The sequence below is a fragment of the Thunnus thynnus genome, chromosome 22 (genome assembly GCF_963924715.1).
Source record: "Thunnus thynnus chromosome 22, fThuThy2.1, whole genome shotgun sequence".
Taxonomy (NCBI): Eukaryota; Metazoa; Chordata; class Actinopteri; order Scombriformes; family Scombridae; genus Thunnus; species Thunnus thynnus.
The window spans coordinates 13,760,949-13,785,215 of NC_089538.1; the positions used below are offsets into that span (position 1 = coordinate 13,760,949).

At 39.2% G+C, this 24,267-nt stretch overlaps 1 protein-coding gene and 1 long non-coding RNA gene across 2 annotated transcripts in view; one reads left to right on the plus strand and one right to left on the minus strand.

Moving 5' to 3' along the window:
• Nucleotides 1-1,523: 1,523 nt before the first annotated feature.
• On the minus strand, nucleotides 1,524-3,747 carry LOC137174184 (uncharacterized). The gene is made up of 3 exons (XR_010925301.1): nucleotides 3,661-3,747; nucleotides 2,990-3,545; nucleotides 1,524-2,809 (listed from the first exon to the last, which is right to left on the minus strand). It is a non-coding gene; the product is annotated as an uncharacterized lncRNA (long non-coding RNA).
• Nucleotides 3,748-4,873: 1,126 nt separating this feature from the next.
• Nucleotides 4,874-24,267, plus strand: part of rell1 (RELT like 1) — a 28,863-nt gene continuing 9,469 nt past the window's right edge. The window contains exons 1-4 of the mRNA XM_067579338.1: nucleotides 4,874-5,113; nucleotides 13,472-13,684; nucleotides 18,738-18,809; nucleotides 21,834-21,888. Of these exons, the coding sequence (XP_067435439.1) occupies nucleotides 5,089-5,113; nucleotides 13,472-13,684; nucleotides 18,738-18,809; nucleotides 21,834-21,888 (365 nt within the window). The 5' untranslated portion in view covers nucleotides 4,874-5,088. The remainder of the gene's footprint in view (nucleotides 5,114-13,471; nucleotides 13,685-18,737; nucleotides 18,810-21,833; nucleotides 21,889-24,267) is intronic.

The following is a 24,267-nucleotide window of genomic DNA, read 5'->3' on the forward strand; positions in this document are numbered from 1 at the left end:
AATACAATACAAAATATTGATATATGATATAAAAGGCGTTTATGTCTCACTAGTTGGTTATTTTCGTTGATACGCAGCCTTTTATTGGTTGAGCGGCCATCTGGCCAAAGATCTGGTTCATGTGATTGGTTCCAGCTACTGGCAGGTGCTTGTGTCCGTTGCTGCAGACATTCAGACCAGTTCACTGTGCTGTCATGTTTACCACTTTGAGTAAACCTAACTCAAAGAAATTAGGTATGCTCTTTCAATTCAGCCACAATTTTGGAATAGGTGACAATGTGATATGTTTCAAACCATTCAGTGCAATACTGACATATGCTGCTCTGACTCAGGGAAAACCCTTATGCATGTTTTAAAAGTATATATCACATCCAAATGCTTTGAACAGTGGATGACATGCGAAAAATTAAAACTAATTCAAAATCCTTCCCTGACCATTGCACTAGTAATATGCTACTTACAAAGAAGTTACCTATTAGTCACAAAATCTAGAATCACATTCTTCATCCACTTGTTAGTGCATACAATTCAGTATGTAGGATGGATAAATGTCATACTTAACTTTGCACATACAAACATTTGCATTCTACAAGCAGTGTGATGTGGATCAGCCACTTTAAGAATGGGATATTCAAACTACATGGATATGTCCAGTAGAGGGCAGCATTGCGTACATTTGGTGCCATAGGAGGGAAAACACTGACATACTGGAGTAATATAATTAATGTGTGTAATCACAACTGAAACTACTGTTAGACTGACAAGAAGAAAACTATTCACATCATACTATAACGCTTTGTCTCTGTAGCATTTAAACAAGTGCTTAAAACTAGCTGTTGCTGAGCCATTTTTCTATCAAGTTCTTTAATTTTCTATCAAGTTCAACAATAAGCACCGTGGGTTTGCCCAATATTATCTTTCTTAGTCACCTGTTGGGCAGAATGTCATTTGTAATTGCTTATTCAAGTATTTTTTAATCCTTATTTGCTTCTCTCTGTGTCATTAGAAAAAATAACCTTTTCCATTGCTGACATTATGACATCATGGCAGTTAAATCACAGGTGTAACTATTAACATTAATGATGGATTTGTTCTGTAACAGTAAGACAGTTGCTCATATTAATATTGCTGTTGTTACTTAGCATCATTAATTACAACTGTGCTTTTCCTACGTAAAGGTTTTATTATCTTTAATATCTAAGAACATACTGTATGGAGAATATTTCATGTCAAGAAAGCAGATGTGTATAGTAATGTTTTTGGTATGTATATTGATGGTTTTAATCAAATTTACAGTTGATCTGTTAATTTAAAGTTAAAGCCAGGTTATACAAGCAAGAGAATACAAACTTGTTAAATTTGTAGCTATAGTTTTATTTGAGTTTCACCTTATTATCATCTGGGCTCAACCTTACGGTGGTTAAGTATGCATTGTGGTTGATTTTCTGTTTGTGACGTTGGGGCAGATAATCTGTCCGATTAGTGATTAGCTGACCAGGTGCAAGTGCAATGAAAAAGACAGCTTGACAGAAGGTTTTGTTTTATTTGTTCAAATATAATTATTAAAGTAAGAAACAACTGGAACTAGATAAGTGTATAAGAAATAGCATAAACAACAAGAAAGAAGTGCATCAACAAAGTGCTAAAAGGGTCAAGGAGCTCAATCGTTGAATTGTTCACAGAAGAGTTTTCAGGTGAAAAATATTTTATTTACAACATAAAACAATGAAAACAACAAAACATACAGTAAAACCACAGTACAAGTTTTAGGTTGGAGCCCCACCCACCCCCATCACTCCAACAACTGCTTTTCAATTGAACTTGAATTTCATAAAGAAGATAATAAGTATGTTAAATAAGTACATGTTATAATAAATACAATTGTACTTACAACAACAACAAGAAATAACTTATTCAAAAATAACTTTTACATAATCCTGAGGGACATTGACGTGGCATTTTGAACAGGAAAAACAATCAAACTGACAAGATTTGCACACAAGAATTCAACAAAATACTGCAATAGTACCTCAAGTCATAGAACTTCAAATATGGATTCATACCAACATAAAGTGCAACAATAGTACCTCCAGTCCTAGTAGGAAGGATGATTATCACATTTATTCTGCCATTTTCAGAACACAACATTTCCTCAAGTAACGTAACTATTTCTGAAGTACAATTTTAAGGGTACTTTCATTTTATGTAACTGTTCTTCTACTCCACAACATTTCAGAGGGAAATATTGTACTTCTTATTCCACCTCATTTGACAGCTACAGTTTACTTTGCAGATTAAATAGGTTCATGAATAATATACTGTATAGTCTGAAGTGTTATAGATAAAAAAAAAACTGTATAAAGCAGTTAAAAAAGTACTCCAGCTCAACCAGCTGAAACATAAAAATGCTGCTTATACGTTAATGCGCCAATAATACAATATATCCAATACTATAAAACTTTTACTTTTAATACTTAAGTTAATTTTGCTGATATTACTTCTGAACTTTTATCTAAGTAAAATTTTGTGTGCTGGACTTTTACTGGTAATGCAGTGTTTTTAAAGGTTGGTATTTCTACTTTTACTTAAATAAAGTATATAAGTACTTGTTATATATAAGTCACATAAATGAGATTGGTGTATAAGTCATATTTAATGCATAAAGTACATTTCTACTTCTTGATTTGAGTGTCAGTGTTTTAAAAATTATTTTCTTAACAGCAACAAAAATAAAAAGTTGTTTAAAGGCACGAGGCTGGTCCTTTCTTCTTCTTCTTCTTTGTGCTCCAACCATGAGACTTGCCTATTGCTGATAAGGCAAAACACACACATACATAAGTGAAGTGTTAGTTTGTTTTAACAATGCTATATTTTTCTTTCCTGCTCTATGGGAGTGTTGTTAAGAACATGACTGTCTATCAGCATCTTCAAAAAAGAAACCAACACATGAAATACACTTTTTTGGATATGAATAGAACTGTTCTCTCACCTGCTTTTTGTAGAACAGCATGTACGCATGTTCTTCTTCTCTGGTGACAGACCAATGCACCGGTGGTCTTGCTGATTTGTGTGTCGTAATACGTGAGCCAACCAAACACTTACCAGAGTGAGCTGTAGAGCCCGAATGGCTCACAATGCTCACCGGGGAATAGCGAGCCATTGTTAAAAAAAAAAAGTTACCAACAATTAGCTACACACACAGATACATTTCATTTCACAGCACTTAGTGTATGTTTAACAGACTGATTTCTGTGTTTGTTTTCTTAAAATCTTTTGTTCTTGGGTCTAAGATCAGTTGACATCCAGAAAAAACATTTGTCATTGTGAGAAAAATGAGGAATGTTATTCACAATGTGATGAGGTCTACTTAAATATCAAATAAAGCTGTAAGACAAATAAAAAAAGTGTGCATTTCCTTTACTGAACATCCTCTTTACCTGTTTGGCGATGCTGGAGTCAGGATCCACCACCAGCTCCCTTAGTAGAACGATCAGGCTGTGCAGCTCCTCAAGGCTGAAGGAGCGGGTGAATCTGAATCTCTTTCACTGGAGGATCAGCACACCGTTGACAGAAATGAGATTGAGGAAGAAGAGACAGCAGGCGAAGATAGTAGACGGGAAATGGAGTGGAAGAAACCACTTAGTCTGACGTATTACTCACTTTGGCTCAAGAATGAGCACTACTGTGATGACTCCTCAGCACTTCACTCTCACTGGTACTCCAACTGGCTCGGATGTGAGAAACATGTTTCAGTTTAAATCATTTATGGATGACATAAAAAAACACACACACACACTCAGACTTTTTCCCTGTTTATTGAACTAGACTGGGTGGAAGGACAGATAAGATATGTTGCAGATAATATTAAAGGACTACTTAAGATACTGTTACTCATTGCGTTGGACCTTTGGCCAGACATTTTACTGCCTAGTTTGTAATACATGTGCTCAATTGGAAGAGCATACAGAATTGAAGTGAAATCTGAAATACTTTCGCCTTCACCTGATTAAGAATGACTATGTTTGTTTTATGACCAGATTGTATTTCGGGCTGGTTTCTCTGAGTTGCCAGGTTTAATGCTTTTCATGCAATTCACACTCCAAGTGGTTATTCATCAGTTTTTGGATAATGGAACAGATCTGTTTTGGACTTTGAATTAACATTATCTTGCAGCCCACTTACCTTTTTGACTGTCATCTATATATTCTGATTTGAACCTAGCTACAGTTTCTTTTAAAAAGCAGCAAGAACACTTTTTTCCACGTTGTTGGAGAAGTGGCAAAATTCAACCTTTGTGAACCCTCTGAAAAGAACGAAAGGGACGAGGAAAGGATGTAAGATGAGAGATGTGAGAGAGATGAGACCCACTTTAAATTACTTAAGGTTAACATTTAACAAATTAGTTGAAATAAAAGTTGGCCCCGTTATGGCTCCATCAATACTTCTATTTTGTGATGTTATGGTCGCCATCTTTGTTTAGTTGAAGGAAACAGGTTAAACGTCTACTTTACTGCACACCTGTGGATTTTATTTAAAATAATCAATACAGAAGTCTCAAATGTCAAAACTACAATGACTACATAAGCTACAAGCATATGAAACAATCTGAACTACTGAAAACCGCATTTTTTAAGCAACGGCTAACGAAGACGGAAGTCTTACTACGTGACTCATCTTACTCAATCGACGGTGTATGTTTTCCCACCCGCATTCCGCGAAGACCCGCCCTCCTCTGTCTCTGATTGGCTAGTGCTCATTGTCTTCGTTGGTCAGATTGGTTAAATTTAGGCATGAGGCAAGAAAATCAAAGTCAGAGCCAATCAGAGACAGAGTAGGGGCGGGTCTTCACAGAATGCAGCGGGAAAAAGAATAACGCGCTGCTTTTTGAGGGATGGAGTGGGGGGGTTCCCCTTTAAGAACAGGGCGTATCCGCTGTTTGAGAATCAGGAAACAACGTTGATGTTTGCGGTGTTTGTCCCTCCTTTTATCTTATTATAGTGACCACGGTTGGCGGTGACCACAGCGCCCAACGGTCGCCTGTCACTACTACACTACCAGCCCGCCGGCTCGCCGCTGTCCTACCCATCAATGGCCGATTCAGCCATCGTAACGCGTAAGTTTCCGAGCTTCTCCTCTTCTGCGTGGAAATTAGAAAAGGTGCAGCGCAAGTCAAGTGTCGTCGATATGTCACAGTTTCTCATCTCCTTTCTAGAAAAGCTTGATGTACATCCCGTAAGAAGCTAGTGTGTAAGTCATGGGGTCAACTGGAGGCAAAGTTTAGGGAGGATACTGGACACGTATCCAGGCGAACTCAAAGATACGATGCAGCTAATGTAAAGCGAAGGAAAAAGTGAGCATCCATTAAAGACTGTAATATAGAAGAAAATTGAAAGGCTGCTTTGAAAATATCATTGTGAACGTAATATTCACCACTTTACACGTTAGCCCCTCGTTATAGAGGCGTTGAATGACTAATGTTATCAAACCCTGAAAAAAACTTAATTTTAGTTTTCTCTAACTCGTACAGTGTACCGAGATGTATCGAAGGTACATTTACTAAAGTACTGTACTTAAGTACAAATTCGAGGTCCTTGTACTTTACTTGAGTATTTCCATTTTATGCAACTTTATACTTCCATTTCACTACATCGCAGAGGTATTTATTGTACTTTTTACTTCACTACATTTGTCTGACAGCTTTTCACATTGTACATTTTCATACCCTTCCTGTCTAGTGAAAGCCATGTATCTCTAAATTGTAAGGATTAAATGCTCCTTTTTATGGGTTGAGAAAATTCTTCTACTTCTTAAGATAAATAAACTATTTAGCTGGAAAATGCATTCTCACAAAGCTGAAAACCTGACTGTTTTTTTCTGAGCTTGTTGACCTTTTAGAGATATGTGGTTCTCACAGGACAGCGACGCTACAAATATGATGCTCTTATTGATTATGATGCATTACTGTAGGTTAAACTAATCAACAGTATATAAAGTAGTTAGAATTAGCACAACCTCAAATAACTACAGCAGTAAAATGCACATTAATACAGCAGTAATATTGATCCAAAAACATGATATATAATTGGAAGACACTGACAGGGAGCATTTCCTGTGTAGTGTGTACTTTTACTTTTGATATTTTTAAGTAAATTTTGCTGATAATACATACTTTTACTTCAGTAGGTTTTGAATGTAGTACTTTTACTTAAGTAAAGGACCTGAATACTTCTTCCATCACCGCTGTAGAAATTAGGAGCATCAGCCCATCCCAGTTAATTTATTATAGCCCTAATAAAGCTTAAGTCAACATGAAGTTTTGTCTTAATGTAATAAAGAACTTTATATTCTGTATACTAGCTAGTTTCTCAAGGTCTGAGGTTTACATTTTAAGAATTGTCCTTAAAAAGTGCTGCAGTGCAAAAGTGCACTTTTCCCATGATCCCAATTTGTGTCATTTTCTGTATTAAACATTCAAAACCTAATCTGAAAACCTCATGACTTTGTTCAGAGGACAGACGTTAACTTTCTAGTTACTTGTTAAACCAATTTGGCACCACTATCTGTAATATGATGGCAGTGAGGTTCAGTGATTTGCATTAAACCAGCAGCCAAAGGATACTCTATGACACTACAGTATAAGAAGTAACTATAATGTTTGAGAAGTTACATTTTGGAGAACAGTGTCTGTCAAAAACACATTTAGGAACTGTATCAAGTATGTTATAAACTTTAAATTATATCTCCAAAATGTTGCTTTTAAGTACATAAATAAACTAAGTTCCAGGGTGTGTTTGGAGGAACACAGAAAATGTTTTGAATACAAAATGAAGTGTATATTTGAACAGGATCCTTGACTTGTTAACTTGACTTTTATGGACTTTTCTGGGTAAATATCTTGATGAATGCTTTATACAGCCCGTTAAAGCTCTTATAAAGAGTCTCTAGGACTATTTATGTGTCAAAGACGAGCACTATAGTCTTTACATCAAGGAATACTCAAGCTAGAGTTCTGCTTTTAGTACTCTTGCCAATGCCTGGCTTTTTGGTTTTCTTCATAATCTTTAAAAATTCTGGGTCTGTTTCCATTTTCCATGAAGAGTCATTGGGGGTCTGTAGCCCACAAAAGGCCAGGGCTGAATCTTCATGCTCATTCAATTAGACCTTGTTATCCCGTGTGTTGGTTTGGAATTAAAAATACATTAATGTAGTGTGTCTGTGTGTTTTCACCACTTCATGCTATGCTATAGCATACAGAGTGTGAACACACTTCCATTTGACACCCCTCCCCTAAGATAAATGTGAGGGGTCACGAGATAGGGAAGCCAAATATTTTTTCGATCTCCGAAATGATTAAAAATTAACGTACTTGTCTGGGAGCATTGCGTGGAATTGCATTTAAAGGGCATGTATAATGCACATTTCCAGGTCTATATATTCTGGGGCCCTACTGGAATATCTTTGCATTATTTACCGTTTTATCTCTTGTCTCTTTGAGCCCCCCCTCCCGATGAGCCCACTCTGTTCTGATTGGTTAGCTTCTGGAAGCTGCATCTCGGCAAACTTGGTTCAGGAGGCTACGTAAACAAATAGTAGTAGTCGGATTTCACTTCTTTTTCTCGATCTTTATTTGAAATGGAAACTTCTTGAATACATTCGCACATGTTTGAGCTTACATCTGATCTGAAATATGCAATTGGACAATGTGAACAACCTGTTGCACAACCTTAGCAACAAAGACAACGGAAAGGATGGTCGTTTGTGGGCGTGCACAAACAATCTTATGTCATTTGAATGAGGAAATAGAGATAACATCGCAAACAAAGTGCTCAGAGCAAACTGAAGCCCATTCACATTCACCTCAACTTTTTTAACTTTGACCATGTTTAACTTAGACATCAGACATTATAAGAGCATACAAATAAGTGAAATTCACTATAAACATGATATGTCCCCTTTAAGAAGTATGCTGGGTGAAGATGAGCAGTTAATGCTGTCAGGAGATGTGGGAGTTTGGGGTAACTGCAACCTCCTCCCTGTCTATTTATCACATACTTGTAATTACCTCACAGCAGACATTTGTAGAAAGGAATTTGACCTGTTGGTGGGTGGTGCAATTTGGATGTTCAACACATCACATTTTTCCAGAAAGATATTTGCACTCGGGCTAAAGAGATCCAAAGCAAACAGGTATGGTCAGTAAGCAGGGAGCAAAATTAGCAGCAGACACCAGCCGAATGCAGGTAAAATATTCCAGTGGCTTCACTCACCAGACAGAAAAACAATGGTAATCCATTGTGTGGTGGGTTAAATTTTAATGATGACTAGCCATTTAGCCAGTGGACAAAAAAGTTAATTTTGCACCCTGCTCTGAGTAATTACCAAAAAGAGAAAGAAAAACCAACATAAAGTGTATTAATAAGGTGTTGTGTAACCACATGCTGCCAGAACAGCTTCATTGCGCCTTGACATTGATTTCACAAGTCTCTTGACTCTACTGGAGGGATGAACACCATTCTTCCAAAAGATATTCCCTCATTTGGTGTTTTGATGATGGTGGTGGACAGCGCTGTCTAACAAGCAGCCCAAAATCCCCCGTAGGTGTTCAATTGGGTTGAGATCTGGTGACTGTGAAGGCCATAGCATATGATTCACATCATTTTCTTACTCATCAAAGCATTCAGTGACTTCTCGTGCCCTATGGATGGTGGCGTTGTCATCCTAGAAGACACCACTCCCATCAGGAGAGAAATGTTTCATCATAGGACAAAGGTGATCACTCAGAACAACTTTTTATTGATTTGCAGTGACTCTTCCTTCCGAGGGGACAAGTGGACCCAAACCATGCCAGCAAAATGCCCCCCACAGCATAACAGAGCCACCAGATCCCCTCACTGTAGGGGTCAAATATTCAGGCCTGTTCTGTTCTCTTGGGGAACGCCACATACGCACTGGTGAAGGATGACTCATCTGACCATATCACTTTTTCCACATCTCTGTAGACCAGTGTCTATGGTTTTTGTACCACTGAACTCTCAAATGTGCATTCATCTTTGTAATGAGAGGTTTATGCATTTCAGCCCTGCTATAACATCTCTCTATGTAATTGTCAACTGACTGTTCTTGCTGACAGTCTGATCACATCCTGCATTAACATTCTCAGTCACCTGAGGAAGAGTTGCTCTTCTGGTTTTCCTTACATATCACATTAATGCACGAGCATCACGGTCATCTAATGTGCGCTGTTGACCACAACTTCCAACCCTATTTGCTGATGTCTTTCCCATAAATCTCTTGTTGTTCCTATTGATACACCAGCCAGTTGAGCTGTCTTTGTGACTGACGCTCCTGCCACAATAATAAACCCTCTTTCAATACCAATCAGATCTTTTCCTCTTGCCATCTTGATACAAAATCAGAATCAACTGGGCCTGCTCAGAATTCTTATACATGCAACAGAGCATGATTGGATGTTAATTGCTTAATTGTACCATGCAGTGCACCTGTGTGGAGGCATTTGCATTTGTTATGTTTCTCCACTCATTTATTTAGGTTTTTCCATTAATTTGTCACCCATCTGTAAGTAAATAAGTAAGTGAGTGAGTAAGCGAGTCTTAGATTTGCTTTTCTAGCCACATGTGATTTCCTGAATGCGGAAAGATTGGTAAACCACAAACAGATGGGGCCTTTCTAAGCCATCAGTATTCAGCGCAGAGTTATGGTGATAGATATGCTTATAAAATAGGAAGTAGAGGTTATTGCTAGATTGCAACAACAGTGATCAGTGTGGGAATTTGAACTGTTTCCATTTCCTTTCTCTCTCCTAAGATTAGGTAATGGAAGACAATAATGCAACTGGTTAAGTGTCAGATGACAGATGACTGTTTATAGCGGAGAGGTCAGTTACTTATAAGAAAAGGTTAGCAGGCATCTCTGATTCCCTGTTTTAAAAGATTTTACTCAGACTGGTATTATTTTATCTAGATTTGGACTCTCAAATTATCTTGAATGTATCTGGAAACTGAAATAAAACTGGAAATATTATTTAGGTTAGTACACTCAGACATGCTTCCTGGTGTCATGAGGTTTTTGTGCTGATATCAGCAGAGAGGAATGTTAACATCCTCTTTTCCTAAACTGCACTTTGGAACTGCGTTTGTCTTTTGGGGTGATTTCCATGCACAGTATAGATCAATCTGGGTGATAACAAGAGTAGAGAGAAGTTCAAGATGCAGATATTCCAGCACATACTAGCAGTGTTCAAGGAGAAGAGGTGGACAAGGGAAGATGGGGGGGAGGGGAAAGTGTGAACAGAAAAGGCAGAACAAACTGCTAAATTGTCAGACAGTTCAGGTTGTTGAGGTTATTTTGTTCTGAGCACAAATTATTGCCCCTCGAGATTGATTTTTACATCACTTTTGTGAAAGAGGCCGTTGCCGAAAAGACATTGATAACCTTCAAGCAGACAAAAGCGCTCCCAGGGTAAATCTTCATAAAAGTGCAGGAAATTAAACTCACAGAACGGTAATGCTGACCTATTCAGCCTGGGCTCAGCTCCAAAGAATGTTTCAATTGAAGGATTTGACACTGTAGACAGAAATACTTTTGCTCCTCCGGAGGGTGAACACCTTTTTATAAGAGAGAAAGGTATTGACCGTTTGGGTGACTTTATCATCGTTTGGAGGTCCTGTGCAGTTCTGAAATGGTTAAAGTATTCAGTTGGATTTGAGATGTAGATGATGCTGCTCACTGTAAAGACTTGATATGTTTTCCTTGTAGGAATATGTTTCCCAGTAAGTATGCTTCTCAGTACTTGTTTGATTCTCCTGAATCTTAAAATCCAGAATCTATGAACATGCAAATATTGTTTCATTTCAAATGTTTAACTGCTGTTGCACGCTGGACCAGGATTGGCTTCCAAACTAGTTGTGATGTCACAAATCCTGCTTGTAGGTCCGTCCCTTAAAATCTGATCTTCAGTGAGCTCAGAGAAAGTTTCCACTGTCAGCAGATGAATGTGAAAACATCCTTCTAGTGTCAAACTACATGTACGTCATTCTGCACAGTGAAGCTCAAACATCCAACTGTAGGAACAAGAAGGAAAACATATTTTTGAGTGGAGGGAGACTTGAACCAATGTTTATCCCTCCCTCTGATGACCTCCATCATGGCACTCATCTTGGCATCAGTTGTGGTTGCTATGAGATTTGTGACGCAACTCTAAATCCTCCTCAAGGACTTTGCCAGTTGTTGTTCTCCAGTTCTTTTTAATGCTTTGAATACAATCCTTTAATTGGCCCATGATTAATTGTGAATCATTCAGAGAATCACATCCTCAACACATCCTGTCTTCGGAGGCGTGGGACTGTGCCAGGACAGCTTACTAGCGTGGTCGTCACCAGCGTCATCTCTAGATATAAGCACATGGACACAAAGCGGTCACAGGACGGTCACTGAGCAGACAATGGTCTTTATGAGTATGCGCAGTCTGATGCACCAGGGAACTGGGACAATGGAAGGGCACACATGCCTGTATGCATCAGGAGGCTCATGGTTAGGTATGCAGATACACACTTAAACACCACAGTGCTGTAGTACATTTCAAACGGCATGAGGGTTTGATTTAATCTGGTAGTGATTGAGATTCTGTCCAAACCGTTACCTCCTATGTCAGTCGGTCTCTGTCTTTCGGCCTCTCACTGACTCTCTCTGACTCTCTCCCTCACACACAGACACACACTTTTTTGAACAGGAAAACAGACAAAAGCCCGTTTGTGTGTTGTGCTGGAATGCCTCATGTGGTGCGCCAACAGCAGGAGCCAGGGGAGCTTTCGCCTATAGCTGACCACAGGTCACGGGCTACCCTTTGACCTACGACCTGGTCAGTTTCAAGACAGTTAGCCCAATATGTGGAATGTAATATAAGATCATTCAGTCGTGTAACTGGAAAGTCTGTGACAGAATTATGGCTTGAAATTCCCGAGATTTTTTAAGAACATGTAGAGCTGGAACTCAGTTAATTGATTAATCAATCAAAAGACAGTTAATCTTCAACTATTTTCATGAATTGAATTGAATTGAATTAGAATATCTTCGATGAATTGTTTCAGTCATTATTCAAGCAAAAATGCCAAATATTTGAGAGTTCCAGTGTTTAATCTACAGTGAGTCACTTGTTACAGCATGGAAACCTCCCAGGAAACCTTTAAATAGTCTAACTTGAAACAGACTCAAGCTACCAATTATAGGCTACATTACAGTTTTTACAGCGACTGAAACAGCGATTCCAACTACTTCACTAAAACATATCTAGTGGCAACTCTGCTGCCGTCGGAGGTTTATCAGCACTAGAGCTGCAATGATTAAATTAATCGCCAACTATGTTGATAATCGATTTAATCATTTTGAGTCATTTTTAAGAGAAAAATGTCCAAATTTTCTGATTCCAGCTTCTCAAATGTGAACATTTTCTAGTTTCTTTAGTATTTTATGATAGTAAACTGAAAAACATACATACAGTAAACAAGACATTTCAGGTTGCATCGTAGGCTTTGGGTAACAGTGATTTTATAGACCAAACAACTAATTGATTAATCGAGAAAATAATCAACAGATTAATAGATAATGAAAATAATCGCTAGTTGCAGTCCCACATATATGATATTAAATGAAATACTTCTGGGTTTGGACAAAACAAGCAATTCAAAGATGTTACTTTGGCTTCTAGGATGTTGTGATGGGCGTTTTCACTACTTTTTGACATTTCTTAGACTAAACGATTAATTGATTAATCAAGAAAATAACTGACAAATGAATCTGTAATGAAAATAACTGTCAGTTTCAGCTGTAAAGCCTCTCCAAGCAGCCCTCCCAAGAGTCTTGTGGCACCCTAATGGGTCTAAAGTCCGGTGTTTGGGTGGGTGGGTGGGCAGATGGGAGTGGGAGAGCACAAGATAGAGTGGTAAGTTTATGGTGTTTGTGCTCTTTTTGTTGCAGTCAGTTACATGAAAAACAAATACAAATACCAACCCTGGTACATACAGACGCTCCCATAGTACTGTACTGTACTTCCCAGCTTTACACTGTATATCTCACATCTTACATCCACCTCTTACACCAAATGGGTCCGCAAATCTGTGAATGGAGGCGACCGCTTGCACCAGACTGAGCAGTTAGAGGGCAGAGACAGCAGCAGATTCATTTGATCCAGGAAGGGGAACATGAAATCTCTGTCATGCCGCAGCTCATAGCATTTAAATCCCCTCAGCTGCCCTGCCCGGGCCTCAAGCGAACCCTCAGACTCTCTGTTGATATCAGGTTACCATGAAGGGCGTTGTAATGACGATCCGTTTGTTTTGTTTTCTGCGCGTTGTGCCCACAATGAAGTATGACATTATTAAACTTTAGCTAATTAGAAGTATTACTGTGTACTGTGTGTTTATCTCTTTCGTCTTTCTCCCTCTCTGTCCTCCAGCGAGTCAGAATACAGTCCCTGGAAAAGACGGACGAGGGGGCAACCCAGACTACACCGCCTTTGTGCTGGTGCCGGTTTTTTTCCTCCTGGGCCTGCTAGGGGTGGTGATCTGCCACATACTGAAGAGGAAGGGCTATCGGTGCACCACCGAGGCCGAGGATGAGGGCGAGAAGGAGGGCGAAGAAGTAGAGAGGGATCTTGAGCTGGGCGGAGGTAAGGAAAGGGGAGGGGAGCGGAGGCAGTTTCAAACACTCTTTTGAAGTGTTGAAATGAATGTGACAGTGCAGACGTTTGGAAATTTGTCACTGTCTGGTAGAAATCCTTTTCCTGTCTTTGTCCAATCATCTAAATCAGGGCTATTAAATTACAAATTAGGTCAGATTTTAAAACCAGGAAACGCAGATGGGTCAGACATTTTCAGCAACCTATTTAAAAACTTTTTTTTTTTTTTTTGGTTATGACAAAATTATAAACAAATGCAAATGAATGTAGTAAAAATAGCAATGTTTATTTTTAATTTTGGTCACGTATATCTGACTCAGGTACATCACAAAGTGCAAAAACAGAAAAAATAACATACTCTCTCTCTACCAGTATCTACATGTACGTCCACTAAAAGTGCTTATTTTTGCCACTGACAGGCTCAGATTGTTATTGTAAGTGTCTGACAACATTATTTAAAGGATCCATACAGAGGAATAAAGAACCAAGTCTCGCTCAAGGAGAAGTCTCGCTTGGAAATCTCATAAGAGTTTAGTCGTAGCAGGAAGACGGCTAAATATTCAGCCATGACAAACTCACTCACGTTCCCACCATTATCTTCCTGCAACAACTCACTTTCCAGAACGAGACTTCTCCTCGAGCGAGACTCGGTTAGACACAGTAACAAACAGACTGGATCAAGTGAAAGGTGAAGAAAATAATTTTATTTCTCTGTATGGTCCTTTCCATAATGTCATCAGACACTTATAATAACAATCTGAGCACTTTTAGCGGATGTACATCGACGGGGCGCGGTTGAGTGGGGCGGGTGCCTGTGATGTGTCAAAGTGGTGTTGCCATACCTAGCTGCTAGCTGTCCAAGATGGCGAACCCGCTTGCGCATATGTGACTCACATCCCTGATTGACTCAGATCCTGTAGTGACAGGCGGGAGAATAGGTGTCTCATGTTGGTTTTGTTTCCTGACTGCTTACGGATTTTAGACCATGGCTGCAGGGCTATAACTATTTAGGATACACAATAACATTGCAATTAACAAATATTTTTTATAAAGTAGTATTACAATTAAAATATTAAAATAGCCTCTGCGCCACCCAGATGTTGTTTCTGGGCGGGATATGGAATAGGCTGGATCTAAATAAACTCCTAGTGAAGTGTCCGACGGTATTCTGATTAGCTTCAAGTTTTTATTGCATCCACATTATGTACTTATTGTTTTTACAGCATCCATTATCAATATGCAGCATACACCCAGGATTACTGCTCAACATATTAAACCAAGTGGCAGAAGAAGAGAAATTAGTTTGACAGTTAAGAAACTGTAAACTGCTAAAACGCCTGAATTTCCAGATAACATTTTCGTATAGCCTCTGTCCTCTTGCGGCATTTTTTTCCTTTGCATGGCTTTTTTCTTTAAAGAAAAGGCTTTACTGACACATGTCAGATTAGATAAGTTCATACAGGCCATGAGACTTTGTACTTAGCACCTTTTAGCAACTTTTACTGTTGCCTGTTGACTTAAATTAAATCATTAAAATGCATATTGTAAGAGCCACATAGGCACATAGTGGTATTTAAACTGTTCATGTTGTAATCACACGCTATATATGTTCTAATAGTATTATTGAAGTTCATGCAGCGGTTTATTTACAGCTATCTAAGTATATTTTGAAGATTATTATAGGTATACTTTGCTAAGGTTAAGTGCTGGAATGCAGGAACATATATGTTTGTTATATGTGACAGCTGATAGTTTTAATGCGTGTGGGATTAAAAAATGTGGCACTAAGATGTAGAACAAGTTATGATTAAAACAAGCTTTTGACCGTGTGTAATGTGTTTAATGTGTGTACATGAGATAGCGGGTAATAATGTGTTCGTTGCAGTTAGGAATACAGCATCAACTTGGTAATGGACCAGGCTTTATAAAGTTTTCCCAGCCTCCCGTGAACTTGTGAGTACATCGAGTTTTCACAGGAAAACTGGATTAAATTCAGTGGAAAACGATTCAAAACTAAATATATGCATGTATCATTAGGTTAAGATGATCACATGTTTTTTTAAGTAAACTTTAAAGACACAACAAACTTCATTCACGCACGTTCTGCTTAGCTTTTTCACTTTTAACGCACATTAGCGCAGTATTTCAACCTCGTCTCATGAATTGAAAAATTCCACTCTGGTAAAACATTAACTAATATTCAACATCGAGCCACATTTTCCCCGCAGTCGTGATGCTGTTGCGTTACAGTCAGTGGAAAAATAAATGCAGAAGAAGCCGATTTCTTTAGCTGTGGATTCCAGATTAGTCACTTGCCTGAACAGGGTTTCCTATTTTCCTGTCATGCACATGTGATAGTGCAATTCAAGGTCAGCCATCAGGCAATAGAGTCACAAGATGCTCTCACCTGCCCTGTATTACTTACAGGCTTGTACTACATTCCTAAATCTAATGAGGTGGTGTGTGCCAGGTGCTGCACTATAGGTGGGGACGGGTGATGATAAGAATAGACCTGATGTGAATGGCTCCTTTCTTTGCCTAAGACCAGGAGCTGTCACTGCTCCTCTATGCCGAAAGCAACAAACAAACATAAGAGAGAGATTATATAAGGAATAGACAATCATGCTGTGTATTTTGTGAAGTTATACACTTTAATGTTTGTACTGATGGAGGAATCTTCAGAAAACTTGTTTGTAAAATCAAGAAAATAAGACAAAAAGTGGTGATATTGACAGCAATTTGACCTTATCTTTGCCATATTCCTATATTAAAAAAAGGTGCCTGTCTTTTTAAGAAGTGGCAGCCAGTAGCAACCAGGAAGACATTTGGCATTCACATCCCTCATGTTCTGACTCAACTAGGGGTGTGTTAATCGAGGTGCAGCCAAAAAAAAAAAAAAAAAAATTCTGCAAAGAGCCTGTTTTAATTTCCCTCGGCTCTTCATGATAGCTGCAGATAATGCTTAATTGTTATTAGCATTGTGTGTGTGCGTGTGTGTGTGTGTGAGATTAAGAGTTTTCTGGTCGACACTGAACTTCACCGTGCAAGAAAGTGAAACCCAGTTTACTCCACTCTCTCTCTCTCTGTACCTGTCGTGCCACTTTTTTTTTTCTGGCATACTACGTGTCATGACAAGACAAAAAGAGTGAAGAAGGGGAGGTTAGTGCTCTCTCCTCTAGCTTTAGCACTTTTTGTGTGCAGCTATGAAACTTCTGGCATCACTGTTTGCACTCGGGGTATGTCACCGGCATGAGAATTGGTTACGAAAGAGTGAACTGTTTACACTTTGCTGCCAAGTTTGAACAGAATCCGTGCTGAATGTTTCTCTCACTTATCTGTGATCATACACTAGAAACCTTTGTCAGTTTTCCTAACTGGCACATCAGGCCTCCACTATTTCCAATGTTGCCCAAATTGAATCTTGTTTATTATAACCCCATTTGTTAAGTGGAGGCATTAGGTGTTCTCATATTGGAAAAGGAGAGGAGTAAATCCGGTTTCTCTCGAGGAGTAAATGTGAGCTCGCTGCCAGAAGCAGCAACAATAGTTGTAAGTCCATTAGGGTTTTTTCCCCTTGCTGCCTTTGTGTTTCTCTGCGTGTGCCTTTTCTCAAAGAGCCCAACCCTTTCTCTATCACACATCGAAACAAAAGAGTACATGGGGGGAAAAAAAACATCGCTCCTGTGTTCTGACTGCACTCATTCAGTCGATTCAGTCCTCTCTGGTTTCACAATGATCAGGTTTCCAGTTTCTCTCTCTCTCTCTTTCTCTCATAACCTTCCAGCTGCTTGTGTCTTTTACAAGTTGTGAGCAGCACCCTTTAAAGTGAGCAGGTCTGTGAGATGTTACTATATATAGGCGATTATGACATACCGGAGTATTCCATCTAAATTGCTGAAAAAGTATTATGTTTATCAGAAGGGAGGGAAAAACACAGGAAGCAATCAACAGGAAACTCCAGGAAGTGCCTCACAGGGGTGTTTTCTATTTCTATTTGGTCCACAATGTTGAAGGTAGAAAGTCACCATACGATTGCATATTTTAGGGCTGCAACTAATGATTATTTGCGAATTATTTTCTCAATTATGTGTTTAGTGGATTGAAATGTTGAAAAATAGTGAAGAAATGGCGTTCACTGTTTCCCAGAGCCTTCGATGATGTCTTCACTTTGCTTGTTTTGTCTGACAAACAGTCCAAAATGTCAATATATTCAATTTATTGTCAAATATGACAGAGAAAAACGCCAAATCATCACATTTGACAAATCTGGAATTAAAGAACATCTGGCATTTTTTGCTTGAAAAATGACTGAAACGATGAATAGATTATCAAAATAGTTTAATTTTCTTTTGATTGACTAATCGATTGAGTTCTGCCAGAGTAGTCTAATAAGTTGTAACTGTGAAGCTGCCTTTAAGACTAAAACAAGAGGCTGTAGCTAGGATGCTAATGTCAGAATGCTAACATGCTCACAGTGACAATGCTAATACACTGATTTTTAGCATGTACAGTAGGGCCGCAACTAACAATTATTTTGATTATCGATTAATCTGTCGATTATTATTAAATCTTTGACCTGGTGGTGGCGCTAGATGAAAAGTGATGGGATCATATCTTCTTTATTATCCCAATATTAATATTATATCAATGAAATGTTAAGCTCAGGTTTCAGGTAATAGAGGAACAGAGTAACCATGCATGGGTTTGCATTAAACCTCATCATTTGCATTCCTGCTCCAGCTAAACAGCCAAACCTAGGGGAGTCATGTCTTCAAGTTATGATATTAACAAGTGCTCTTAAATGAGGATTTATAAGAATCATGTTCAGTATTTAAGATGTCAGCAGTCTCTGGCTGTCGAGGCCCTCAGGCCATGCCCGAAGACTGTTTGCTGGCAGACTGGAGGTCGTCACCTTTTAGAAGCGTATTTACACTCAGGCTGTATAGTCGACTTCTCTTGTTTTGACTCTACTTCCCCGTCATGTTGAACTTTGGCGTCATATAATTTGTAATGGAAATATTTCTGTGTGTTTTTGTTTTTCCAGACCTGAATGACACCTTCAGTGACAACAACGACACAGTTGGACAGATTGTTCACTATATCATGAAAAATGAAGGTACGTACCTGACATATTAAACGACAAACAAACTAAATATGCTTTTTCCACTGCTGATTACACCTAATACATGGCTGTCATAGATGTTTTCATGACTATGCCGAGGCAGTAGATAAAGTAAAACATAACATTTCTTACATTTGATACTCAAGGCTTCCCAACATGTGACTTTCGAGGGGTTTTTTACCTCAGTCAAGTCCAGCATTTATCAGCCCTCCTTCTGTGAAGTCACTCCACTATTGTTTTGTTATTGTCACACTATTCAGGAAGAAGGTGTGTATGTTCCTGTGTAACTGTGGTAGTGTACATGTGTTTGAGGGACTCTTCTGGGAAAGGTTTTGGCTCGTGAATGAGGATCTTCGTGGAGTTTCATCACAAACGGGCCACTGCAGACGAATTTAAAAGAAAGGTTTTACAATATGTTTGTTTGATTGTTGTTTCTCAGTCTCAGGAGTGGTTTAGTTATTAGTTGACTGCCTTATGCCCGTAAATTAAATAGCGTCATGACATTACTAACAAGCAATTTATCTAAGCTGCAAAAAAAAAAAAAAGTGGTAACAGGAGAGATAAGGCTACTATTGTGTCAAAATCAATTAGCTTGATTCATATTTACACTCATACCTGTCCTGAGAACTGGGGGTTATTTACCTCAGTGCTGATAAACCTCCCATGGTAGCGGAGTTTCTATTGAAATCTGAGAATGTAGCTTCTGTCTTGAGGTAAAAAGATAGAAGAGATATTTTAGTGAAGTAGAGGGAATTGCTGTTTCAGTTGCTGTCAATACTGTAAAGTGTATAATGACACATTGATAGTTTGTAGCTTCAATCTGTTTCCATTTAGATCATTTCAGGCACTTAAACAAGTGTTTTACTATAGATTCTAGATAAAATTTGACTCATGACACAAGCTAAGCACTTAATTAACCAACTCTTCATGCTCAAATTGAAATACTTTGTGAAAATATATGAAAAATAACATCAAAGTAGTAGTATTACCCTAAAATTGTACTCACTGGCTAATCAGAACAGTCTATTATTTAGGATTTGTATCTGCAAATTTCCACTCCCTCATGTCTGACACAAATGACTAACATGTGAAAAGAAAGCAACGTATTCGCCATCCTTCCTCAGAGACTGGACATCATTGTCCAGTGTTGCAAGTAGATTTTTCCTTGTCCACCCTCAAGAGGTAAACTGTGAGGTGACTCATCAGTGCTCTCGTTGTAACAGTGTTTGTAGAGTTGGACAGACGGTGTTGTAAACCGTCCACTGCGACTCACAGTGTCACTATGTCTGGTGTGTGCTTCAGGATTGTATCAGCATTGCATTAATATTCTGACACATTTTCATATACGTACGGTAAATTCCCTGTTGACAACATCTCAGCCTCGCTCACCGAACTCTTGGCACATTTCATTGTGTATTAATAACTGGAACACAGGAAGTCATGTGTGATTTTTTTCCATTTCCAGCAGCAGCAGCAGTTTCTGTAATTGTTTGTTTAACAGTTTGTGCGGTAAACAGAAGAAGAACTCAGCATGACTAGTAGTTTCCAGGGCTGAACAGACAGAGACTGCCATCTACAGATCATCCACAAATAAGGACATCACAGCGCTGCCACATTCACACTCGTTGGAGGCAAACGTAGCATCATTACACAACAAACTTTAAAATTAAGTCCACCTGGAGGGTAAAATATTTAATCAAAAATGTTTCCAAGAATATAATACCTTTCACTTTTCTCTTCTCTACTAGAAAAGACATTTCTCAAAGATGACAGGAAGACGTTACAGCGCATCCATATTCAAAACACTACACACTGTGTCTTGTGGCTGTAAAGAAGCACTTCAGTTCTTGCAGATTAAAATCAAAACCATTAAGATTGAAAGCTGTCAAAATGTTCCTGCATTCAGGTTTCATCGTAGCTATAATACACTGGAAATGTCTGTGTGACGGTGCATTATTTATGCCGACCAGGTAGATGCAAAAATACAAGAAATTGAAGTCACTTTACAAATAGCTGTTCTCTTAAAACTGGCATTTAAGGTCACATTTTCCTTTTAAAGACACCAAACTTTTGCCAAAAACTAAAACCTTTTGTAATTTGATCTTCTTATGATGACAGTCTTGCATTTTTTCACCCCGTGCCACAGTAGCTTTGTGTAAACACTATAAAGTGACTAAAGCAAAAGGAAGTTCATAATACTTAAAGGCTTAAAATAACCAGCAGTCACCAAGGATGTTGTTGTAAAATACCCTGCGGTGTTCGGTGATACGAGGATGATCCAGGGTGATAAAGAGGTCAGTGGTTTGAGTCAGACGTCCTCGTACGTTTACACAGAATCAAAACATGCGACTCCTACGCGTTCACCTACATGTGAGTCATCTGGCTGTGTCTCAGCGCAGCTCGGTACATCTGCCCCGTTTCCCAAGGTATACACAGAGTCTCTCTATCAGTGCACACAGTGTGCTTTTATCTGCGTAAGCTTCTGCTCCTCCCGGTGAAGTCAGTGAATGCATCAGGGCCAGGCCTTAGGGAAAGCCGTCTCCGGGAGCAAATTATGTAAATCTATATCTGAGCTGTTGGCGCTGTGTTGATGCTACTTTGTACGTGAGCAGAAGTTGTTGTTCATGTGCAATATGAGAAAATCAAAACACGTTTATCTCCAAGGGCCAAACTCCTGACCTCTTATTAGTCAATAATAACATCGTTATACAGAAATATAACTTTCCAGAATCATATTCTGGAGTTTTTTTTTTGACTTTTCACTTGTATGGCTCATTCCTTTGAGGTTGTTTTGCACCAGCAATTGTGTTCAGTGATTGCATGTGATGTGCCGTTTAATTGTGTTAAGGAGTTAATCTGTTGGAGCCATCTTTCAATAAACGCTGTGCTTTTGAAGTCACTGGAGCGTTCTCCTCGCTAATTCCCAACACCGCTTTTATCTCTCCCTCTCTCTCTTCCTTTCTTCTGTGTGTAATAATGTGTAACTTTCTCTCCCTCTCATTTTTTTTTTTTCTCCAGCAAATTCGGACGCCCTGAAAGCCATGGTTCATGAAAACAGCATTGATTCTGACGGGTAAGTGCCTGAACACCGACTAGAGCGGAGGTCGGCCACCAGATGGCGCCATAAGCCTCCTTTAAAGCCTGGTAGCCTCACTATGAAAGTGACTGGACAGAGAGTAGCCAGCAGGAAACAGACAAGGCAATCAGGCCACATTTCTCTTCTGATACTTTTCCAGATTGGCAGGGTTTGATTGAGGGCAAGCAGCTGGGGGCCGTTCCTAAAATGCCACTGAGCTCCATGTTACTGTATTGTGGGATTATTAAAGCATATCAAGCACAGTTTTTTTTTGGCATGTTTCCTTATTGGATCCTAAGCCAGAATTCACAGTGTGACTCCACTTAATGGGGTAGAGCTGGGCAAAGAAACTGTCAATATTTAAATTATAGACTCTTAATAAATACAGTAGCCTGCATTAGTACTGAGACAATTACTGAATTAAACTATAAATTGATCTTTGACAATTTAGGTAATTTCTCAATTGTTGCAGTCATTTATCAGGCAAAAATGCCAAACAATTGCTGGTTTAAGCTTCTCAAGTGTGAGGATTTGATGCTTTTTTGCTATTTATAATCACTTTATCACTTTTAATTTATCTTTTGGGCTTTGGACTGTTGATATAGAGCATTATGGACTTGTGGTCTGGGAATTTGGGATGGTAATTTGTAGAATTTGTGACACTTGTAGACCAAGATATGTATTTAGTGATTAAAAATATAATCGATAGTCTAAATGATAATGAAAATAACTGACCATTTGCGAAACCAGTCACTTGTCCAGCCTTTGTCCAATCTCTTTGTAAAGAGTTTGTTGGGTGGTGTCCTTCTTTAGCTTCTCCAAACCCAAAAACAAAAGAGACAAAATGAAAGGAATGGATTAAATACTGTGTTTGTCTGCTCTAATGTAAGCTGCAATTGTTAGCAATCTGTTAACCAGTTTACTACAACCCTACGTACAGTAGTAATCAAGCATTACTTGCCTAGGCCAAGGAGCATTTCATGCTCCATCAGTTTGTAGGGTTACAGGTTACAGGGAAGTTTACATACATGTTACGTTTGCACACTGGTTAGTCCTCATCCTAAAAGCCAAAACTCTGGTAATGTTAAAAGTGAATACTGTTTTAAAATCTGAACAATAAAGCATAAATCTTACCAAGTATGTAAGCTAAGCAGCCATAAAGTCATGATAAAGTCAGTATGAGACAACCTACATTAGCTTAATCAACTGATCAAATCTGATAGCGATACTTTTCATTTCAATCGGTGAATCAGTGGACATCAGTTAAAAATGAGGAGCCTGCTTTTCTCTTCCTTTGTCTGAACTCAAGGACCCAAAAACGACTAAAAATCAAGTGGTAAATCTGCCACCGCCGTCACTGTAAACCGCATATGTGCCTCACAAGAACAGAAAGCTTGACATTCACGTCTCAAATCTAAGTCGGCCTGCGTGTCACTTTGAAATGACCCCGGCGTCGCCAGAACGGGAGCCGACGGCGCGAGCTGCCTTAAGATCAGACGTCTCCGCTCTCTTCACCCCGCCATTCATCTGTACGGAGCGACTAGCAGAGTAAATGAGCGAGCGTGGTGCCGCTTTTGCCGCTGAGATAAGAGGAGAGGGGAGTTAGGCAGATAGACAGATAGGAGAGGGAGGGATGCCTGTGACAGAAGGGGGGAGTGTAAGTAAATCGAGTTAGCGGAGTATGTTTTCCTCTCTCTCTCTCTCTGTCTCTACTCCTGTCATTTTTTACTTGTCGCGCCACAGTACATATCGCTGAGGGAGAAAAAGGGGAGATAAAGAGAAGGTGGATGTTCTCCTTTTATGGAAGAAAGGGTGAAAATAAACGGTAGGAGAGCCGTTCCTCTGCGCCGAGGATTAGGTACAAGTATTGAGGTATTCTGCTCAGTCACATTGGGTGTCCTGGAAAAATCAGCGGAAATCTGCAACCGCACACATTTCCCCAGCATCACTTTCATGTGTCTCGCTTCTTCAGTTCTCTCTCCAAATCTATTTTTCCACATATTTTTCCACCCCCTTGTTTTTTCTCTCCCCCTGCCCCCCCACCACTCACCCTCCTCCCCCATTTCTCTCCACTTTTTGTTCATTTTCAGCCTTTGTTCAAATTGCTCTCTGTAGTACTCCTTTTTCTCTTGCTGTTACTCTCCATATCTTTCTCTCTCTCTCTCTCTCTCTATCTCAGCCAGGTCGGGCAGTCTGCCAGTGGATCACTTAGAGATGGTGGAATAGAGGGGGAAGAGAGTGGTATCGGGTGGGGGTGTGTGGGGGGGGGTTAATTTATGGGACACTTACAGGGGAGACAGACAGACAGGCAGAAATAGAGGGAGGAAAAGGAGAGAGGGATGGAGAGAGTGACTGTAGTGTGGCCAGGGCTCGCTA